This window comes from Pipistrellus hanaki, assembly GCF_964339955.1.
Source record: "Pipistrellus hanaki genome assembly, chromosome: 9".
NCBI lineage: Eukaryota > Metazoa > Chordata > Mammalia > Chiroptera > Vespertilionidae > Pipistrellus > Pipistrellus hanaki.
The window spans coordinates 27,537,264-27,556,107 of NC_140511.1; the positions used below are offsets into that span (position 1 = coordinate 27,537,264).

Genomic DNA, 18,844 nt, shown 5'->3' on the forward strand with positions numbered 1-18,844 from the left:
CACATCATCTGTACATTGTATTGCGTGTTCACCTCCCAAAGACAAGTCTTCTTTTATCAGCATTTATCTTCCCTTTATCCTCTTCTACCTCCCCAACCCTCTTTCCCTCTGGTAATCACCATACTGTTGTCTGTTTTTCCCCCTACACAGGTTTTTCCTACTGGGGTGGAGAAGCCACAAAGGATATTTATTAATTGCCAATGCCATGAAAGAGAACATGGTAGAGAGAACATAATGAAAGGCTGGGAGGATTACCCCACTAGAGATGCCATCATTTTTATAGAAAAAGGGGGGGAAAAATCAAGCTGGGAACAGTAAGTTCCTGCTGGAGAAAACTGTGTCTAGATGTTGTGCATGACCTCACGAGATTTATGAGAGGGCCCATCAAATAAATCACAGGAGAGATTGTGGATATGACTCCCCCAACAAAGGTGGGGTGTAAAGGGTTTCAAGAGAGAGATCTTGGTGAAATTCAAGAGCTAACAGACCCCAATGTCCTGACTTTTCTCTCCTTAACAGGAGACAACTTGATGGAGATGAGTGCTTCCGAACCCGTGACCTGACGATGAGAAAGATGTCGACGAAGCACCAGAAAACAGATTGACCTCAGACCTTCAACAGAAGGGTTCTGATGATTCAAGACTGCTCCTGACTTCTTTTACAACACGGATCCTTCTGGGATACGGCACCGGCACTACAGCAGAATGGGTACCGTACAGAAACATTTTTAGAGAAATAAAAAAGCAAACATGTCGGGCAGAAATGAGAATGTATTTCTGTAAAGTTACACTGAGTGTGCCTGCCTCCACTTCCGCCTTTCTTCTGCCTCTGCTACCCCTGGGACAGCAAGACCATCCCCCTCTTCCTCTGCCTACTCAACGTTCAGACAATGAGAATAAAGACCTTTATAATGATCCACTTCCATTTAACAAGTAATATATTGTCATAACACAGTATAGCTAATAAACTTATTTGTTGTGTGTGGTGTGTGATTCCTGTGAAAATCTAATAACTGTGAAACATTTTTGTGTCGTCATCGTGGCCTGAGTATTCATCGTGTGCAAGACTTGCATGGAAGTGCATAGCCTAGCCTTACAGAGGCATAAGGTGAGTGATATTTTATATAAAAATAATGTGTTAATTTTCTTATTATTTTATGACTTGGCTTTCAAAGAATTACATTACTGTAGAGTATGCTGCCCCCTCTCTCTTAAATGGAGAAACTTAACCAGCCTATTATCACAGGTAAGTAGTATTTTTTTAAAAAAGTAACAGTTTCCAATACTGTATTCAGACTGCAATACTGAATGCCATAGAAATTTTATAATGATTTTTTTTATTTGTGTAGAGGCTAAGCTACTGTGAAGCAATCATATCCATCATCCTAGGCTTCCATAAAGCAATCATTATGCTGCTTTTTTTTTTTTTTTAGTCAATGCATGAATCATTATACTTGTAAATGAATATGAATCATTATACTTGTAAATAAATCTTTTTCACATTATATTTTCATTTTTTATGCCTATGTTAATAATACATGTAACATGTACAGTGTTTTATACAAGTCAGTATTTATGTCGGTACTGACAGATGATTCATCTGATAAGCAGGTGACATAACTAACAATGTTGGCAAATACAGTAAATGTATATCCTCTTCCTTGTGATTGTTTCCTTTCTCTAGCTTACTTTATTGTAAGAATAGAGTATACAATGCATATAACATACAACATATGTGTGAATCAACTGTTTATGTTACCGGTAAGGGTTCCAGTCTACAGTAGGCTATTAGTAAAGATTCTGGGGAGTCAAAAGTTATACACGGATTTTTGACTGCATGGTGGTGGGTGCCCCTAACATCCCCATTGTTCAAGGGTCAACTGTATTTCCTTTCCTGTATCTATGAGGGTATATGCATCAGCTTTCTACTCCTGCAGGGCATTCTGTTGAGATAAAGACACAGAGAAAGATACAGCTTCTCTCCTTCAGGGACTCTCAATGTAGCCTAGGCTCAGACAGGGAAATAAGAATTAGACTAGGGAGAAGTGCTGTAACAGAGATGTGAACAAAGACGGATACCAAGAAGGAAGTTCCCCTAGCCAGTTTGACTCAGTGGATAGAGCGTCAGCCTTCAGACTGGGAGGTTTCATGTTTGATTCCAGTCAAGGGCATGTACCTTGGTTGCTGGCACATCCCCAGTAGGGGGTGTGCAGGAGGCAGCTGATCAATGTTTCTCTCTCATCGATGTTTCTAATTCTCTATCCCTCTCCCTTCTTCTCAGTAAAAAAGCAATAAAATATATATTAAAAAAAAAGAAGAAGAAAGAAGTAACTGAGATATGATCCAGGAAGTTTAAGTGAGGAAAGGAAAGAAAGGAATTACCAGGGTTCAAACAGCTTGATTCTTGATAAATCTCTGTCTCTAGTTTACAAGATCTGGAGCAGAAGTGGCAGCAAACATCTTCTCAAGTAGTGACATATGAAAACCACAATTCTCTTGACCTTATGATCATCCCTATCACTGGCTTCTCTCCGCTGTGAAGGCTCTGAGCATGGCTGCCTGCCTCAGCCCTGGCTCAGGCCTTTTTCCTACCACACGGCCAGATCTGCTTTTCCTGATGCTGAGATTGCAAGGCAGTGACTTTTGATCCCTGTTAACACTCAACAGATAATGTTCCTCTTTCAAGATATGGTCTCAAGTGTTCTCATTACAGTGGGTAGTTTTCTGGGCAGTGGCCTGAAGCCTGTCTTCTCTCCCACAGATCTCTCACCAGGTGCCCCACCCTGACTGGTGTTAGGGACCATTCCTCAAGTTATAATCCTGGATAGAGTTCTTTTTTCTCTCCCTCCCCTACATCTTGGTTATGTGTCAGGAACATTTTAAATAAAACCTTTCTTTGTGTAGGTGTGTGAATGATTGAGGGTGACCTACAGGCAAACCATCATTACTGCTAGTGAAATCTACAAAGATGCAGCAGAGGACAGATATATAAATATTATGTAATGGTGTACCTTTTTAATCCAGGAATTTTAAATATTTAACACCCTTACCATGTAGTTATTATACATCAGTGATCCTAGAAATGAGACATCCCCTTTGCAAAAAAGCCCTCACTTTTCTCAGAAGACCCGTAACTGAAATGAAATCAACAAAAAGAAAAAGTGACTTTAAAGTAGTATGAAATGAAAAAAGAAAAAGAAAGCAATGTCTAAAATTAAAATAATTTTCCTTTCTATCAAAAGCTTGCTTCAATCCATTGATTCGTCAAATATTTATTGGCACCCACCTGTGGGCCCAGCTCTGGCTGCGGGTAGAATTTCAGCTTGGCCACTTGGGAGCTTAGAGCCTACTATCCTTGGGCGAGTTATTTGGCTCTGTGTGCTGTAATTCCCTCTATAGAATGGATAGAAACGTGAGAATTATCTCCCAGGTTTCACATCAGAATTAAATAAGACAATGCATGTTATAATGCTCAAGAGTGTTTGACACCACATCAGTATAACAACCTTTATTTCCTTTCTGCCCTGCGGCTTAACGTCAAATATCTTTGAAGGACATGGAAAAATCCTCAAAGTGAACATTTTGACTACATTAAGTTCTACCTAATGCCTCCTATATCTCTAAATCGGGGCATAAGGAGACCGATAGATAACCCTGAGTATTCGTTGTGTGCAAGACTTGCATGGAAGTGCATACATAGCCTAGCCTTACAGAGTGTTTGACACCACATCAGTGCATACATAGCCTAGCCTTACAGAGGCATCAGGTGAGATTTCATATAAAAGTAATGTGTTAATTTTAGTTCAGATAACCCAGGAGTAGTCTGAACTCCGGCAGGGACAGGGGCAAATCCCCTCCTACTTTTCATCCTCCAGGTGTCTATCCCTCTTAAGGACTGCCTGAGCCCTGCAAACGGATGGGCTTCTCAGACCTAAGTTCCAGGTCATCTCTAAAGATGCATCTCTCCGCCCACGCCCAGGTGTCTCCTAAACGCCCCTCTCCTCTCCTCCGGTTACAGGCGGTCCCCCCGCCCGACCCCTCTCGCTTGGGTTTGCTACCCGGATCCCTTCCCGGACCGCCGCCTGCAGGGGGCCCCGCGCGCCCCTGCGCCGGGCGGGCGGGCGGGCGGGGCGGGGCCCCAGCGCGCATGCTCCGGCGGCGGCGGTGCGTGGGCGGCGGGCGGGCGGGCGCCAGCGCAGGGCCCTCGCTCGCTCGGCGGGAGGTCCGGTTCTGACGTCGTCGGTCTCGCAGCGGCGAGCGCGCGCCCCGGGCGGCGGCGACCTGGAGACCCCCGAGCGATGGAAGCGGCGGCGCCGACGGCGGCCGAGGCGGCGGGGCACGAGGAGCTCGGTGGGTGCCGCGTGCGGGTGGCCGGGCGCGGGCCGGCGGGGCGCGGGATGCGCGGAGGCCCCCGGCCTGCGCCGTGGCCTGGGCCGGGGAGGCGGCGCGGGCGCCGGGGCCGCCGGGACCCTGCCCGGGATTCGAGCTGCCAGTCCCTGGACAGGGAGAGACACCTCCCCCCCCACCAAAAAAAAACCAAAAAAACAACAACAACAACACACACACACACACACACACACACACACACACAAACGCCTGGCTGCTTCTGTGTGCCAGGCACGGTGTTAGGCACGGGTTTGACTTGAGAACCCAGCAAGGCAGACCGTCCCCAGGCATTTGGGACGAGCTGTGAGGCCTGGGAGGTTACTGACCTCCGTGTCAGGGTCTGCGGAGGGGTGTGTGTGTTCAACAAAGAGACGATAGGAACCTTTGTAGATTTAAGGAAAGACATTTTTATTTGGGCTCATGGGAGGACATCGCCGGGAAGAATTCCAGGAAGGGGATGTTTATGTAGCGGTGGAGGTGGGAGAGAAAAACACAGCCCAGCACCAGCAGTTCTGTTGGTTACATATGTTCAAGGATGAACAGTTTTCATCAGGTGGAGAGAATCTACAGGTAATACGGTCGCGGAGCACCTGTAGTCAGGAGCCTTGGGAAGGAATTACGTTTACATTTTATCAGGATAAAGAAAGAACGGGCATTGCCTTCTGTCATTATTTACCTTTTTAATTGGAGCTGTTGGCTCGTACGTGGCCGGCGCCACGGAAGGCCTTGGTGAGGATTTACGGTGTTCCCTTGGTTACGAGTCCAGTTGGAGCGGTGTGTGTGCTGGGGGTGGGGTGTGCTGTGCCCTGTGTGTGTGTGTACACATCACAGCTAATGGTTTCCAGCTGTCAAAGAGGAAACAAAAGTGAAGCTATTGCTCCTCTTAGTTAAATGCATTATATTTAGGGGATATTTTTAATTTGATGCTAAATGATTGAAAAAGAAGTTGAGTTTTTAAGAAATACTTCATTACAGTAACTAGTTGGTTGACATTCCTCTAATACTGTGCAGGGCACTTCAGTTTGATATCTTTTAAGTCACAATCATGGTAGAAATAAATTCAGCATTTTATTGAATGTTTGCTGTGGATCAATAGTGTGTGAAGTGCTTTACATATATGCATTACCTCCTTTAATCCTCACAACAGCGGGGTGAGGTAGGTGCTCCTGTTATCCCCATTTTATAGATAAAATAATTTAAGTTCACTAATGGCAATCCAGATATGAATCCAGGTTTATCTGACATTTTTCTTTTTATTGAATTTATTGGATGACATGATTAACAAAATTACACAGGTTTCAGGGACATAATTCTACAACATTATTCGACTTTCAAATTCATCAGTAACCTATCTAGGTGAGGATGTGAGGAAATGTGTATTCTCATGCATTGTTGGTAAGAGTAGTATAATGCACTTATCCTTAAAAATGCACAGCCTGACTGGCTCAGTGGCTGAGTCTTGCCTGACCTATGAACCAGGAGGTCACAGTTCAGTTTCCACTGAGGGTACATGACTGGGTTGTGGGCTCCATCCCCAGTAGGGGGCATGCTGGAGGCAGCTGATCACTGATTCTCTGCTATTCTTGATGTTTTTATCTTTGTCTCTTTTCCTCTCTGAAATAAAAAGAGAAATATATACACATACATACATACATACATACATATATTTAAAAAGGCACATATACTTTAATTCAACAATTATACTTCTAGAAATATTCCCTAAGGAAATAACAGATATTTATGTCAAGAGGGATATCCATTACAGTATTTATAATAGAGAAAAGCTGGTGACTATCTAAATATTCAATTAAAGGAAATTGTTTAGATAAATTGTGGTATGGCTATAGAGCCATGTTCTGAATAGCCATTAAAAGTAATATGAGAAGATATCCAATGTATGTATTTTTTATTAACTGAAAAGAAAGGTTCCAGGTTATTTTAATTTTTAAAAAATTTATGTCTGTTTGTTAATTCAGCACATTTATTGAGCTGCTCCTCGGTGCCAGGCACTGGTTTAGGCATCTGGGGCACATTCATGAACAAAACAGATCAAAATTCTTGCTCTCATGGAGCTTATATTCTAGTAAGAGAAGGCAGACAATATTCAGTTGATTATATAATATGTTAAGTGAAAAGTACTATTTTGAAGAAATAAAAATGGAGAAATAAAAGCAGAGTAAGGGAAATGAGGAATGAGGGTGAGGGCAGAGTAGTTCGTAGTATTTTACGAAGTGGTCAGGATGGACCTTATTGAAAAGGTGAAATTTGAGCAAAGATTTGAAGAGGTGAGGTGATTAGTCAAGTGGATATCTGGAGGAAAGACCATTCCAAGCAGAAAGAACAGCTAAAGACAGAAATATCAAGGAGGCCAAGTGGCCCAAGCGAAGGATCAAGGAGGTGGTGAGGCCAGAGTATGTAGGGTCTTGAAGGTCATGTAAAGACTTTGGCTTTTGCTCTGAGAGAACGGGGAGCCAAGCAGGGTTTCAGCAGAGGAGTGACATGATCTGACTTAAATTCTACAAGGATTGCACTGGCTGCTGTGTGAAGAATAGACTATTAGGAGCAAAAGTAGAGGCCGAAGGGTATTTCTGCAGTTCAGGAAAGATTTACACAGCAGTCCTTCACAGCACTATTAGGAGTAGCAGAGGGAGTGGAGAGAAATGGTTAGACTATATGTTTTGAAAATAAAACCAGAATGATTTTTTAACAGATTGAATGAGAGACAAGGAATTACGATCAACTGAGATTTTAGTGTTTTGTAATGTAACTAGAGGCCTAGTGTATGAAATTCGTGCATGGGTGTGTGTGCGCATGCTCCTCAGCCCATCCTGCACCCTTTCCAATCTGGGATCCCTCTCACAATCCAGAACTGCTGGCTCCCAACTGCTTGCCTGCCTGCCTGATTGCCCCTAACCATTTCTGCCTGCTAACCTCATCACCCCCTAATCACTCCCCTACCAGCCTAATTGACACCTAACTGCTCCCCTGTCGGGTGATTGCCCCTACCTGCCCTCCCCTGCTGGCCTGGTCACCCCTAACTACCCTCCCTGCCAGCCAGGTTTCCCCTAACTATCCTCCCTTGCAGGCCTGGTTGCCCCAAACTGCCCTCCCCTGCAGGCCTGGTTGCCCCTAACTTCCCTCCCTTGACAGCCTGGTTGCCCCTAACTGCCCTCCCCTGTCAGCCTGGTTGCCCCTAACTGCCCTCTCCTACTGGCCTGGTTGCCCCCAACTGTCCTCCCTGCAGGCCTGGTCACCCCCAACTGCCCTCCCCTGCTGTCCATCGTGAAATGGTCATCTTGTGTCCACATGGGGGCGGCTATCTTGTGTGTTGGGAGTGATGGTCAATTTGCATATTACCTCTTTATTATATAGGATTTGTCTTTAGTGTTTATAGTATTCTTTGATATTTCTCTCATGATGAGGAACTTAATTTCCTTCCCACTGAGTTATGGGCTGGATTTAGTAACTTGCTTCTAATGAATAGATTATGGTGGAAGTGAAAATGTGCGACTTCAGACCTCAATTCTAATTGGCATTGTGCCTTGCTCCCTCTCTTTTGGATTCACTCACTTGGGAGGAGGCTGGCTACCAGGTTATAAGAATCCTTACACAGCCATGGGGAAGGACCCCCTTGAATGGAATGGAGGCCTCCTGACAATTGCCATGAATTGTTGCAAAGCAGTAGGTAATCAGGACGGATGGGTAAAGCCACAGGAGGAGCAAATTTGGTGGTGAAGACCAGGAGTTGAGTTTGGGGAAATGCTAAGTTTGAGATGTCTGTTAGACATGAAAGTGCAGATGTTGAGTAGACAATTGGATCGTTTCTGGAGTGAGTGAGAGGTCTGGTCTGGAGAAATAAATTCAAAGTCCTCAGCAAAGAGAGCATGTAAAGCCATGGGACTAGATTAGAACATGGAGGTTGGTTTGTTAATACTCTAAAATGTTACCAGTAGTACCTTCCAGGAATGAGGTAAATTTAATTACAACAATGATGCTTATCTATATATTTCCTGATTGTGTACAATGACCAAATATTTCACTTAAAAAGGAATTTAAAAAATCATGTGTCTATGTGAAAAGCATTGGTGGAGAAGTTAAGATATAGCTTTCCTTAAGCCAGTGGTCAGCAAACTCATTAGTCAACAGAGCCAAATATCAACAGTACAACGATTGAAATTTCTTTTGAGAGCCAAAATTTTTAAATTTCTTTTAACGCCACTTCTTCAAAATAGACTTGCCCAAGCCGTGGTATTTTGTGGAAGAGCCACACTCAAGGGGCCAAAGAGCCGCATGTGGCTTGCGAGCCGCAGTTTGCCGACCACGGCCTAAAGTTGGCTTTCTAAATAGTGTAAGGTCTGCATTTCACTTCATAGACTATGGGGACCTCTGGAAAGTTTCTTGCTGTGCATATTTCTTCGCCTCAGAAATGAGTAAAATAGTTACTGTTCCCATCTTATATAGATACTAGTTTATAAATTTAGTGGCAATATTACGTTATTTTAAAAATAAATAAACTTTTTTACTTCTTTTCATTTGTCCATTGACAAAATATAAGTAAATGATTTTCTTTATTTTGGTGTTATAAAGTAGCCAAATTGATTACTTATTATTTTTTACATTTTCCAGAGAAAACCATACCCAGGATTTCATTGTCCATTTGAGATCCTTGTTAACTTATTAGCATTTTGATATATTTTGTGTCTTTCGTTTTTATTTAACTTTTTAAAACATTATCCCATGGACGCTAGAAGACAAGAAACAAATCATTTTAAAATGCTGAAAACAATTCTACCAACCTAAAATTCTGTACCCAACAAAAATAGTCTTCAAAAATAAAACAAGCCAAAAAAACAAACAAACAAACAAAAAACACCCCAAACATTGTTGTACTAATGATGTGATTATTCAGCTTTTTCTCCACTCAGCATATGATACACTTTTGCTTGTTTTACTCAGACTTCAAAACCATAATTTAATGTTATTGTAATACTTTACAAAGTGGATGCATTGTGTAGTTAATTTAGCAATTTCCTGATTGTTGCACATTTAGGTTGTTTCCTCATTTTTAACAGAAATTATGTTTCATTTAACATCTTTGTGCAGAAATTCTTTTCTTCATCTAGCTTTTCAGAAGTGGAATTATCAGGTGAAAAGGATAAACATTTTAAGGTTTCAATGCATATTGCTAATTTGTGATTTTTCTGATTAAAATTGGAAGTTTAGGTTGACTTTAGTTTAGGAAATTCAGGTTGAAATTATTGTCTGAACAATATAAGACCACATCTGCCACTAATGTGTATATATGGGTATAATATATAGTGTATAATACTGACTAAAGCTATGTCCATTTATAAGTTTTCCATATGTAAATAGGAATAATTAGATCTAGGTAACTTGACATCCATTGTTTAATAGTATTTTATAAAGCAGTGTTAACTTTTACTTAGAATAATCACATAGCATTTTGAGAGGTTTTCAATTCAGCACTTGATCAAAAATTACAGCAAGACATTGACAAATAATAGACTTTATATATAATGCAAATTGGACTTTATAATTTTTAATTACTTTGTATGATTTTATTTCTTATGTTTTAACTGTTAAAGCTTTTACTATGTTAGGTTTTCTTAAGTATTTGACTCCTTTACTAGTATATTTCTTTCTGGCTGGCATAACACATTTTGTTTATCTTTGTAGACTCAGTGTTAGCTCATAAATGCTCAGAATTATTACTAGTAAATTAATTTCTTGTCGCAGCTTTACAGTTAAAAATTCTGTGTAGCATAATTTGCTTCGAATATATCATTTTATTAGAAGGGGAAGGAAACTAGTAGTTATTGATTACTATGTGCCAGGGGCTAGGTTCCATGCTTCATATACATGTCATCTCATTGTGAAACCCTGTGAAGTAGAAGTTATTACTCTCATTTGACACAATGCAGAGATAGTAGGTCCAGAAAAATCCTGGTTAAAATATAAATCAAATCATGCCATTTCTCTGCACAAAACTCTCTACTCTGATGTTGTCTAGTATGGTAGCCTTTAGTTATATATGCATTTGAAATGTGGTTTGTCCAAATTAAAACAGACTGTATATATGAAATACACGCTGGATTTCCAAGACTTAGTACGAAAAATAGAATGTAAAATATCTTGTTAATAATCTTGTATATTAATTACATGTTGAAATGATAATACTTCAGATATATTGGATTAAATAAAATATATTACTAATTTCACTTGTTGCTGTTTTCCTTAAGAAACATGGTTACTAGAAAGTTTAAATTATGTTTGTGGCTCACATTGTATCTCTGCTGGTCAACACTGTCTAGTGGCCTTCATGTCCGTTGTTGTGGTCTCCAAGGCTGTATACCATCAGCCTTGTCATGCTCTGATCTCCTCTCCCACTGCAGTCCCCTCGCTCACTCTCCTCTGGCCACTCTGGCCACCTTCCTACTCACACACCAGACTCTCCACATCACTAGAGCCTTTGCCTTTGTTCATCCCACCGCCTGATTGCTCTTCCCTGAGGTGGCTGCAGTGTTCACTCTCACCCCACCTTCAGGTCTTCTTTGAAACCTCACTTTCTCAGTGACTACCTGATGTAAAATTACAGGCTCCACCTTCCTTAACCCAAATCAGGCTTAAGTTTCTCTTCTAAGTGTCCCAGAGCACCCTACAATCCCCCTGTAACAGAGTTTAACACATCATACTATGCTAGTAATGGTCAATTTTACTTGTACGCATTCTCTACTGATAGGAAAGATGTTAAAAATTTGTGGCTGTAAAGGATACATAGAAGTTTTGTACTATTCTTGAAAAATTAATGTAAATTTTAAAGTATTCAAAAATAAGTTTTAAAAGTTTTGTTAGTCATTTCCAACTAAATCATTTTGTTTGCCTCAGCTCTTTATTATGTAGGTTTATTGTATTCGAATGAAACAAACTTTCATGTCCATAAACTATCCTGTATTTCAGACTTTACTAATGCATCAGTCATCTCAATAAATCTGAATTTAGTAAATTTTACTAGAACAGGACTGAGTGATGGCTAGTTGCTTTTCTCCTTGAAAGGAGCAAAATCATGCTAAAAATGCTATAATTTTGGTTCTAAATGCAAATTTTGGTTCTAAAAATGTAATGGTTGGAATGGATTTATAATTTTAAGTATTTGAAAATATTACTTGTATATATAGTATGATTTGAAGAAAAGGTAAAAGTTCAATTTGTTATTTCTTCACATTTCTCATAATTCTATGACCTTTACTGTAAACCTCATGTAGACAAAGCAGAAAACATTTTGCATTGAATACTGATTTGCACTGCTTAGTCCAAACAAAATATCCAGCAAATAAGTGTAGTTGTTTCTTTTTAAATATACTAAAACTCAGGATATTAATGTGCATTAACTTACGGTAAAAATAGTAAAGATGAGTACCAGTGAGTGGTATGTACTACTTAAAAATTAATTTATACTAGCTTTAACCCACTTTTTAAAATAATAGTGGAGTTCTTTGTTTTTCTCTTTAAAGATATGGATGTAATGAGGCCCTTAATAAATGAGCAGAACTTCGATGGGACATCAGATGAAGAACATGAGCAAGAGCTCCTACCTGTTCAGAAGCATTACCAGCTTGATGATCAAGAGGGCATTTCGTAAGTGTTATGGTTTACATGTCTTCTTTTCTTTTCATTCAGTATATATTTTTTAATCATCTATGGGCAAGGGACCCTGCTAGATACTACAGAAGACACAAAGATGGATAAAACATAATTTCTGCCCTCAAGGTGATTATAGTCTATTCGGGAAAGAACAAATACATCTAAAATTACAGAGCAGTGTATAGGAATTACCAATGGTGATACATATCAAAAGTTAATGATCTTGAAGGGAGATCTTATTGAGAGGAATATAAATTTTAAGAGCAGTTGCTTCTGAAATAGGAGTTAGATCGTGGAAGGTAGATAGTAAACCCTTTATGCAGTTGAACTTTTAAAAATTTTTCTTATTTTATCATTGATAGATTTAAGTAAGTTCTTATTCTAGAAGTAATTAATGATTTAGCAAAGTAATGTTTTAATTGATAAGAAAAGAATAGCATAGATTTAAAAAGTTTAAGCATTTCTATTTCCTAAGTTTAAAGTTTGTTAGTGTTCCTAGTTTATTTTTTACTTGATCAAGAGACCTCATTCAAATGCGTCTTTAGAGGAAACTTTTCTTAGGTGAAATCCCTTAGGGAGTTCATAGTCTAAAAGTTAACCAGTATTTATCTTATCTGATGATACACATTGTTTTAAAACTTGTATGTTTTTTCTTTTAATTAACTTCCTCTTATGTTCATCATAGATCATAGATCCAATATGTTTAGTACCATAATTACATAGACAATGTCAGTAAATTGCTGTCTTACCAACCTATATAATCTTCAGTATTGTTCTGAATATATATAATCTTCAGTATTGTTCTGAATATAATAGCAGCAAAGAGTCTTATGAGAAAATTACCTTTTCTTTATTACTTTAACTAGAGGCCTGATGCACAAAATTTGTGCAAGGGCCTTGGCCCTGGCCCCCACCTGCCGTCACCACGGCTGAGGGGCCTCTGCCACCTCTGCCTCAGCTTTGTCTGGAAGGAAGGACGTCTGGTCTGATTAGCATATTATGCTTTTATTATTATAGATATGTACAAAAATACTTTTACTTAAATATCTCATTTAATCTTTATAATGATATCAGTCTTTTACTGTTAATGTATTTTTATTCTTCATTTATTTTATTTTCCTGGTCAAGTTCTTAGGTAGTATTGAGAACTCTTTTTCTTTAATAAATTAAAACCACTATTAAAAAGTTCAATCAGTTGTATTTTACTTTTAAATGGCAAAGATGGAACTTGACTTGAACCAAATATGACTTCTGGCTCATTTAACTTCTGGTTGAATGGAGATTTTGATTCCATGCCTAGATTAATTTCTAGTTATCTCCTAATGCTAAAACCATGATCATGTGATTTTAATAGCTTTTGTTCTAAAATATTTGAATCTCACAACTTTTACTTTTCAGGTTTTTACAAACTCTTATGCATCTTCTTAAAGGAAATATTGGAACTGGCCTTTTAGGACTTCCATTGGCCATAAAAAATGCAGGCATCGTGGTAAGACTTATCATTGTGCTCTGTAGTTACCATACAGCTGTCAGCCTTAATTTACAGCAGAAATTACCACAAATTAACATCTGGCCTAGTCAACTAAAACATGGTCAGGTGACGAACAGTAATCATTCAGCCACTGTATTGATAAAGTTATGGCAATTATGATAATAGTTTCTAACCATGACAGTTAATTACTCTTTGCATTTCAACTTAATTAGTAATATGTATTATTTGACAGAAAGATCCTAAAATAGTATTTTAGTTTACAGGCATGTTTATATCTTACTATTATTAGATTTTTAGGGATTTACTAGAAAGCAGTATACACATACAACACATTTATTTATAGAGAAGATTATTTGTATTAGTGAACTTATAGTTTTTTAGATTCAGAATAAAATACCTAGTTTTCAGATTTAAAGAAAAATAGTTAAAAAAAAAAAGGAGTAACATATTCTGAAAACAAATATTTAAGTATTAGAACCAATTATTATAGTTGCAGAGACTCTAGATAGGGGAGAATTCACTTAAGAAGTAATGAAATTATATTTAACCCTTTTTTAAATGACCAGTTTTCTAAAAAACAATTTTAATGTCATTCTTCTCTGCATTTGACTTTGTTCATGCTAATTTAGAGAAACTTAAAATTTTCCAATTGTAAAATGAACTTTGGCAATATTTTGTCTGTGTCTCAGCAACCCCAGAATAACTTCAATTTTAGTAATACTTTGCAGTTTATGTACCATTTTTTCAAATAATTATTTTCTAGGCACAGTTCTTCACACATAGTAAGTGCTCAATAAGCAGTCTATAGAAGTGGATTGTCCACAATCCCAGATTGATAAGAGTGCTGTTTTAGTCATTCAGCGGTTGCCAACAGGTGGTCTGCGGACCACTGGTGGTCTGTGAGGTCTGAAAGGTTGGCAACCGCTGATTTAGATAATGATTCATAGTTGCATGTAATTATTTTGGTGGGGCACTGGTAGTGGTAGACATGCCGTCTCATGTTAAATAATATGTATTCTGTCCTATTTGGTTGCATATCTATCTGTACTCTGTATTCATAAGTTTAGACAGCCCAGTTGATAAGATGGAATTATATTTGGTTAAGTATTACTGGAATTCTTTTTATATTTTATTAGTTTTCCCATATAAAAATAATTAATCATTTTGTCCAACAAATATTTATTGGCAAATTCGTGGTTTGTTTTTATTGCTTATAAGGCAACTTAAATTTTGTGAAACTTACATATTTAAACCTTATAATTTTTCCCCTACAGCTTGGACCAATCAGCCTTGTGTTTATAGGAATTATTTCTGTTCACTGTATGCACATTTTGGTACGTTGCAGTCACTTTCTCTGTCAGAGGTAAATGTGGATTCATTAAGTCTATTTAATTTATTTTGAAGCTGTGTAATTATTTAAAGTAATAGATAGTCTTATATTTCTACATTGCTTTGCAACTAGCAGTTGTGTTTCCTGTAATCTGTTATAGAAACAAGTTTGAGATAATGAATTTGGAAAATGGTAGCAATTTATATGGTTGAAATCTGGTCAGAATATATTTACTTATTTTAAAATATAGCCTTGCCCTCGCCTATGAACATAGTGGTTAGAGCAAAGGCCCATGCACGAAAGGCTTGTGGATCTGATTTCAAGGACATGCATCTGGGTTGTATGTTCTTCCCCAACCTGGTTGGGGCTCTTGTGGGAGACAACCAATCAATGTGTTTCTCACATTGTTGTTTCTCTTTCTTATGCTCTTCTCCCCCCCCCCCCCCCCCAATCCTTTTACCTTCCCTCCTTCTGCCCCCTCTCCTTCCTTCTTTCCCTTCCACTCTCTCTAAATGTCAGTGGAAAAAGTACCTCAGGTGATGATTAACAAAAAAGGATAAAGTAAAATATAGCCTTGTTGGCCTGGGCTTGGTAGCTCAGTTAGTTACGGTGTCATCCTGACACACCAAGGTTGCAGGTTCAATTTCCAGTCAGGGCACATACAAGAAGCAAGCAATGAATGTATAACTAAGTGGAACAACAAATTGATGTTTCTCCCTCTCTCTCTCTCTAAAAATAAATCAAATAAAAATATTGCCCTATTAGTCATAGAATGGTTTCTTTTATGAGAAAATCAGGAAAGATATATGGGGAAATGGAGGAAGCAGTACTGCTTTTAGTTAGAGTGTAATGATCTCCAATTTGTTAGTAATTCAGTTTGGGGTATAATGACTGGTATTCTTTGCTGATATGTGCATTGGTAGATAGTTCATAAAATAATATCCTTTTTAAAAAATATATATTCTATTGATTTTTTTCAGAGAGGAAGAGAGAGGGATAGAGAGCTAGAAACATCGATAAGAGAGAAACATCGACTAGCTGCCTCCTGTACATCCCCTACTGGGGATGTGCCCGCAACCAATGTACATGCCCTTGACCAGAATCGAACCTGGGACCTTTCAGTCCGCAGACTGATGCTCTATCCACTGAGCCAAACTGGTTTCGGTAATATCCTTTTTTCTTTATCTTTTATCATGAAATGCTTCTACTTTACAATGGACCACTTTTAAAAAATAAGTATTGTCTATTCTAGTAAACTAAAATTCTTTGTTATTGTTGTTAATCCTCACCCAAGGAAATTTTTCCATTGATTTTTTTTTTTTTTTTTTTTTTTTTGACATAGTGGAAGGTATGGGGAGAGCCCAGAGAGAGAAACATCGATGTGAAAGTGACACGTCGATTGCTTGCCTCCTGCACGTTCCCTAATGGGGCTGTGGATGGAGCCTATAACCACGGCTCTTGATTGAGCCAAACCGGCTAGGGATAGTAAACTAATATGGGGTTACTTTAAGGATTAAAGAAGATAGGTTATGTGAAAATAATTATACAGATGTATTAAGTAATGCTATTCTAAAAAGGGACTAATTTAAGCATGAACAATGTTTTCAGGTAATGGAAATATTCAAATTCATGGAGCACAACTATTGTTATATCAATTCTACAAATATGTAAACTTCAACAGTAGATAAAACTAATATATTGGTAATAAGGACTGATAAAATTTTTAAATTTCATGAGACATACTTTATGCAGATCTTGAAATTTAAAAAACTCTCTCTGGACATACCCCTATAGTCATTAATTCACATTTATTTGATGTTCTTTTGAAGGAAAGGATTTATGAACCTACTTGAATTTATTTTCATATCCATGTATGTCATTAAATTACAGGTTTAAAAAGTCAACATTAGGCTATAGTGACACTGTGAGCTATGCTATGGAAATAAGTCCTTGGAGTTGTCTTCAGAAGCAAGCAGCATGGGGACGGCAAGTACTTGTTATATTGTTAATATCTGGTTATTGAAATTACATTAATTTTAAGTATTTTAACCTATAAATGCTGTCAATTTATACATGAATAAAAGTATGATAAAGTTGGGGGAATAAACATCTTTTTTTAAAAAAATATATTTTATTGATTTTGTACAGAGAGGAAGGGGGAGAGTTAGAAACATCGATGAGAGTCATCGATCAGCTGCCTCTTGCACACCCCCTACTGGGGATAGCCCGCAACCAAGGTAATGCCCTTGACCGGAATCGAACCCTGGACCTTTCAGTCCCCAAGCCGACGCTCTATCCATTGAGCCAAACCAGTTTCGGCAACATAATCTTTAGAGTTAGACTTGAGATCAGGTCTCAGCTCTACCATTTTTCAATTTCATGACCTCGGACAAATTATTTTGTTTTAGTTTTCTCACTATCAAATGAGTTTATAATAATACTTGCTTCACAAGCTTACTATAGTAGTTTAAATAAAGTAATATTTATGAAGCACCTGGCAAACTTCTATAATAATAAAAATGTAACATGATAATTAGACCAGACATCCTTTCGGACGACCTTCCAGATGAAGCCGGGGCTGCGAGGGAAGCCCAGGTCCCGGGTGCCAGAGGGAAGCCTGTGCCTGCAGCTGTGGGGAAGGAAGGCCTATGATATAATCATGTTTAGTAATTTTTCAAGTAAAAGAAAAAGGTAATTTTTCAAGTAAAAGAAAAAATTTTTCAAGAAAAGAAAATTATGCTGTTTAGCTACATGCTTAGAAGACATCTGAAGTATGCATTTTAGGATATTCTTATCTTATTGGTTAAATATAATTCTATCATTGGTGGACATGGTTAATCAAAGCCCGGAAAAATAAGCATAGATGATCAACAAAATGCTGAGTGTGGTACAAATTATATGTGCAGTGAAAATTAAAGAAGAAAGAATAGTGTTAGTTTATGGTTAAATGTGGCCTTTCTAGGGATTTTCAGGAGTTTAGATATATTTATGAGCTGCTCAGAGTTCTTAATATGCTGAGTAGGAAAAGGAAGAAAACAGTCTCAGGCCCTAGGGATTTTCCCCAAGAACTGTATCTTCCTCCTGCTCCAGTCCAAAGGCAGCGGTGTCATGTTTTTTTAATCAAAAGAATGACTTCACATTGAAGTGGTTGGAATAATTATTGGTGGGATACCAATGTCAAAGATAAATGAAGAGACCTTAAGGTAATACTTAAATGTAATTCATCAGAGAGAAGAAACCTGAATTCATTTCGGGTACCAAAATTACTTCCAGAAGAGGTACCTGAAAAACCATGGAGAACTGTAGAGATAGGGCCAGAATGAAGATATAGGCAAGGGCTCTTTTAGTTTCAAATGGCAGAAGGAGGGTCTGTAGATTTGTAGACCGGATTATTTGACAGCTTGACACTGATCAGATGATAGACTATAGTGAATTAGTAGGTGCATGCTATTGTAGTCATTTATTGTTCCCAGAACAAAATTGAGAATCTTGCCTAGCCTAGTGGCTCAGTTGGTTGAGTGTTGTCCTGTACACCAAAAAGGTTGTGGGCTTGAATCCTGCTCAGGGCACATACTTAAGTTGCCAGTTTGATCCCCAGTTGGGACACATACAGGAGGCAACTTATGGATGTTTCTCTTTCATGTTGATGTTTCTCTCTCCTCACCCTCTCTAAAATCAATAAAAATATCCTTGGGTGAGGATGAAAAAGATGAGAAGTATGGGCTATATATTAACATGTACGTAGACAAATTTGTGACTTATTAACTGCCATACCCAAATAATGCTAATTTGGTGATATCTCTTTCCCTTCCTCATACACTGTTTTGTGTAGCTGGAATTTTATAGGTAATCTCTTCAGAAAATAAGGACGGAGCTAAGCTATTGAAGAGGTCTTCGATGGCATGATTGGGGCCATGCCCTCAGTCCTCTCCTATTCCGTATTATTAGTGATTTGATAGTAGAGAGTGATGTTTG

The 18,844-nt window shown here is 38.4% G+C and overlaps 1 protein-coding gene across 2 annotated transcripts in view; it reads left to right on the forward strand.

The window, feature by feature from the left end:
- The window catches only part of SLC36A4 (solute carrier family 36 member 4), a 111,974-nt gene that overhangs the window by 63,114 nt on the left and 30,016 nt on the right, over positions 1-18,844 (forward strand). The window contains exons 2-6 of one of the 2 annotated variants that reach the window (XM_084895400.1): positions 4,237-4,349; positions 11,918-12,041; positions 13,446-13,536; positions 14,814-14,902; positions 16,760-16,855. In XM_084895400.1, the coding sequence (XP_084751526.1) occupies positions 4,298-4,349; positions 11,918-12,041; positions 13,446-13,536; positions 14,814-14,902; positions 16,760-16,855 (452 nt within the window). In that variant the 5' untranslated portion in view covers positions 4,237-4,297. Of the gene's footprint in view, positions 1-4,152; positions 4,350-11,917; positions 12,042-13,445; positions 13,537-14,813; positions 14,903-16,759; positions 16,856-18,844 lie in introns of those variants that run through there. The other variant, XM_084895399.1, reaches the window with a different exon arrangement.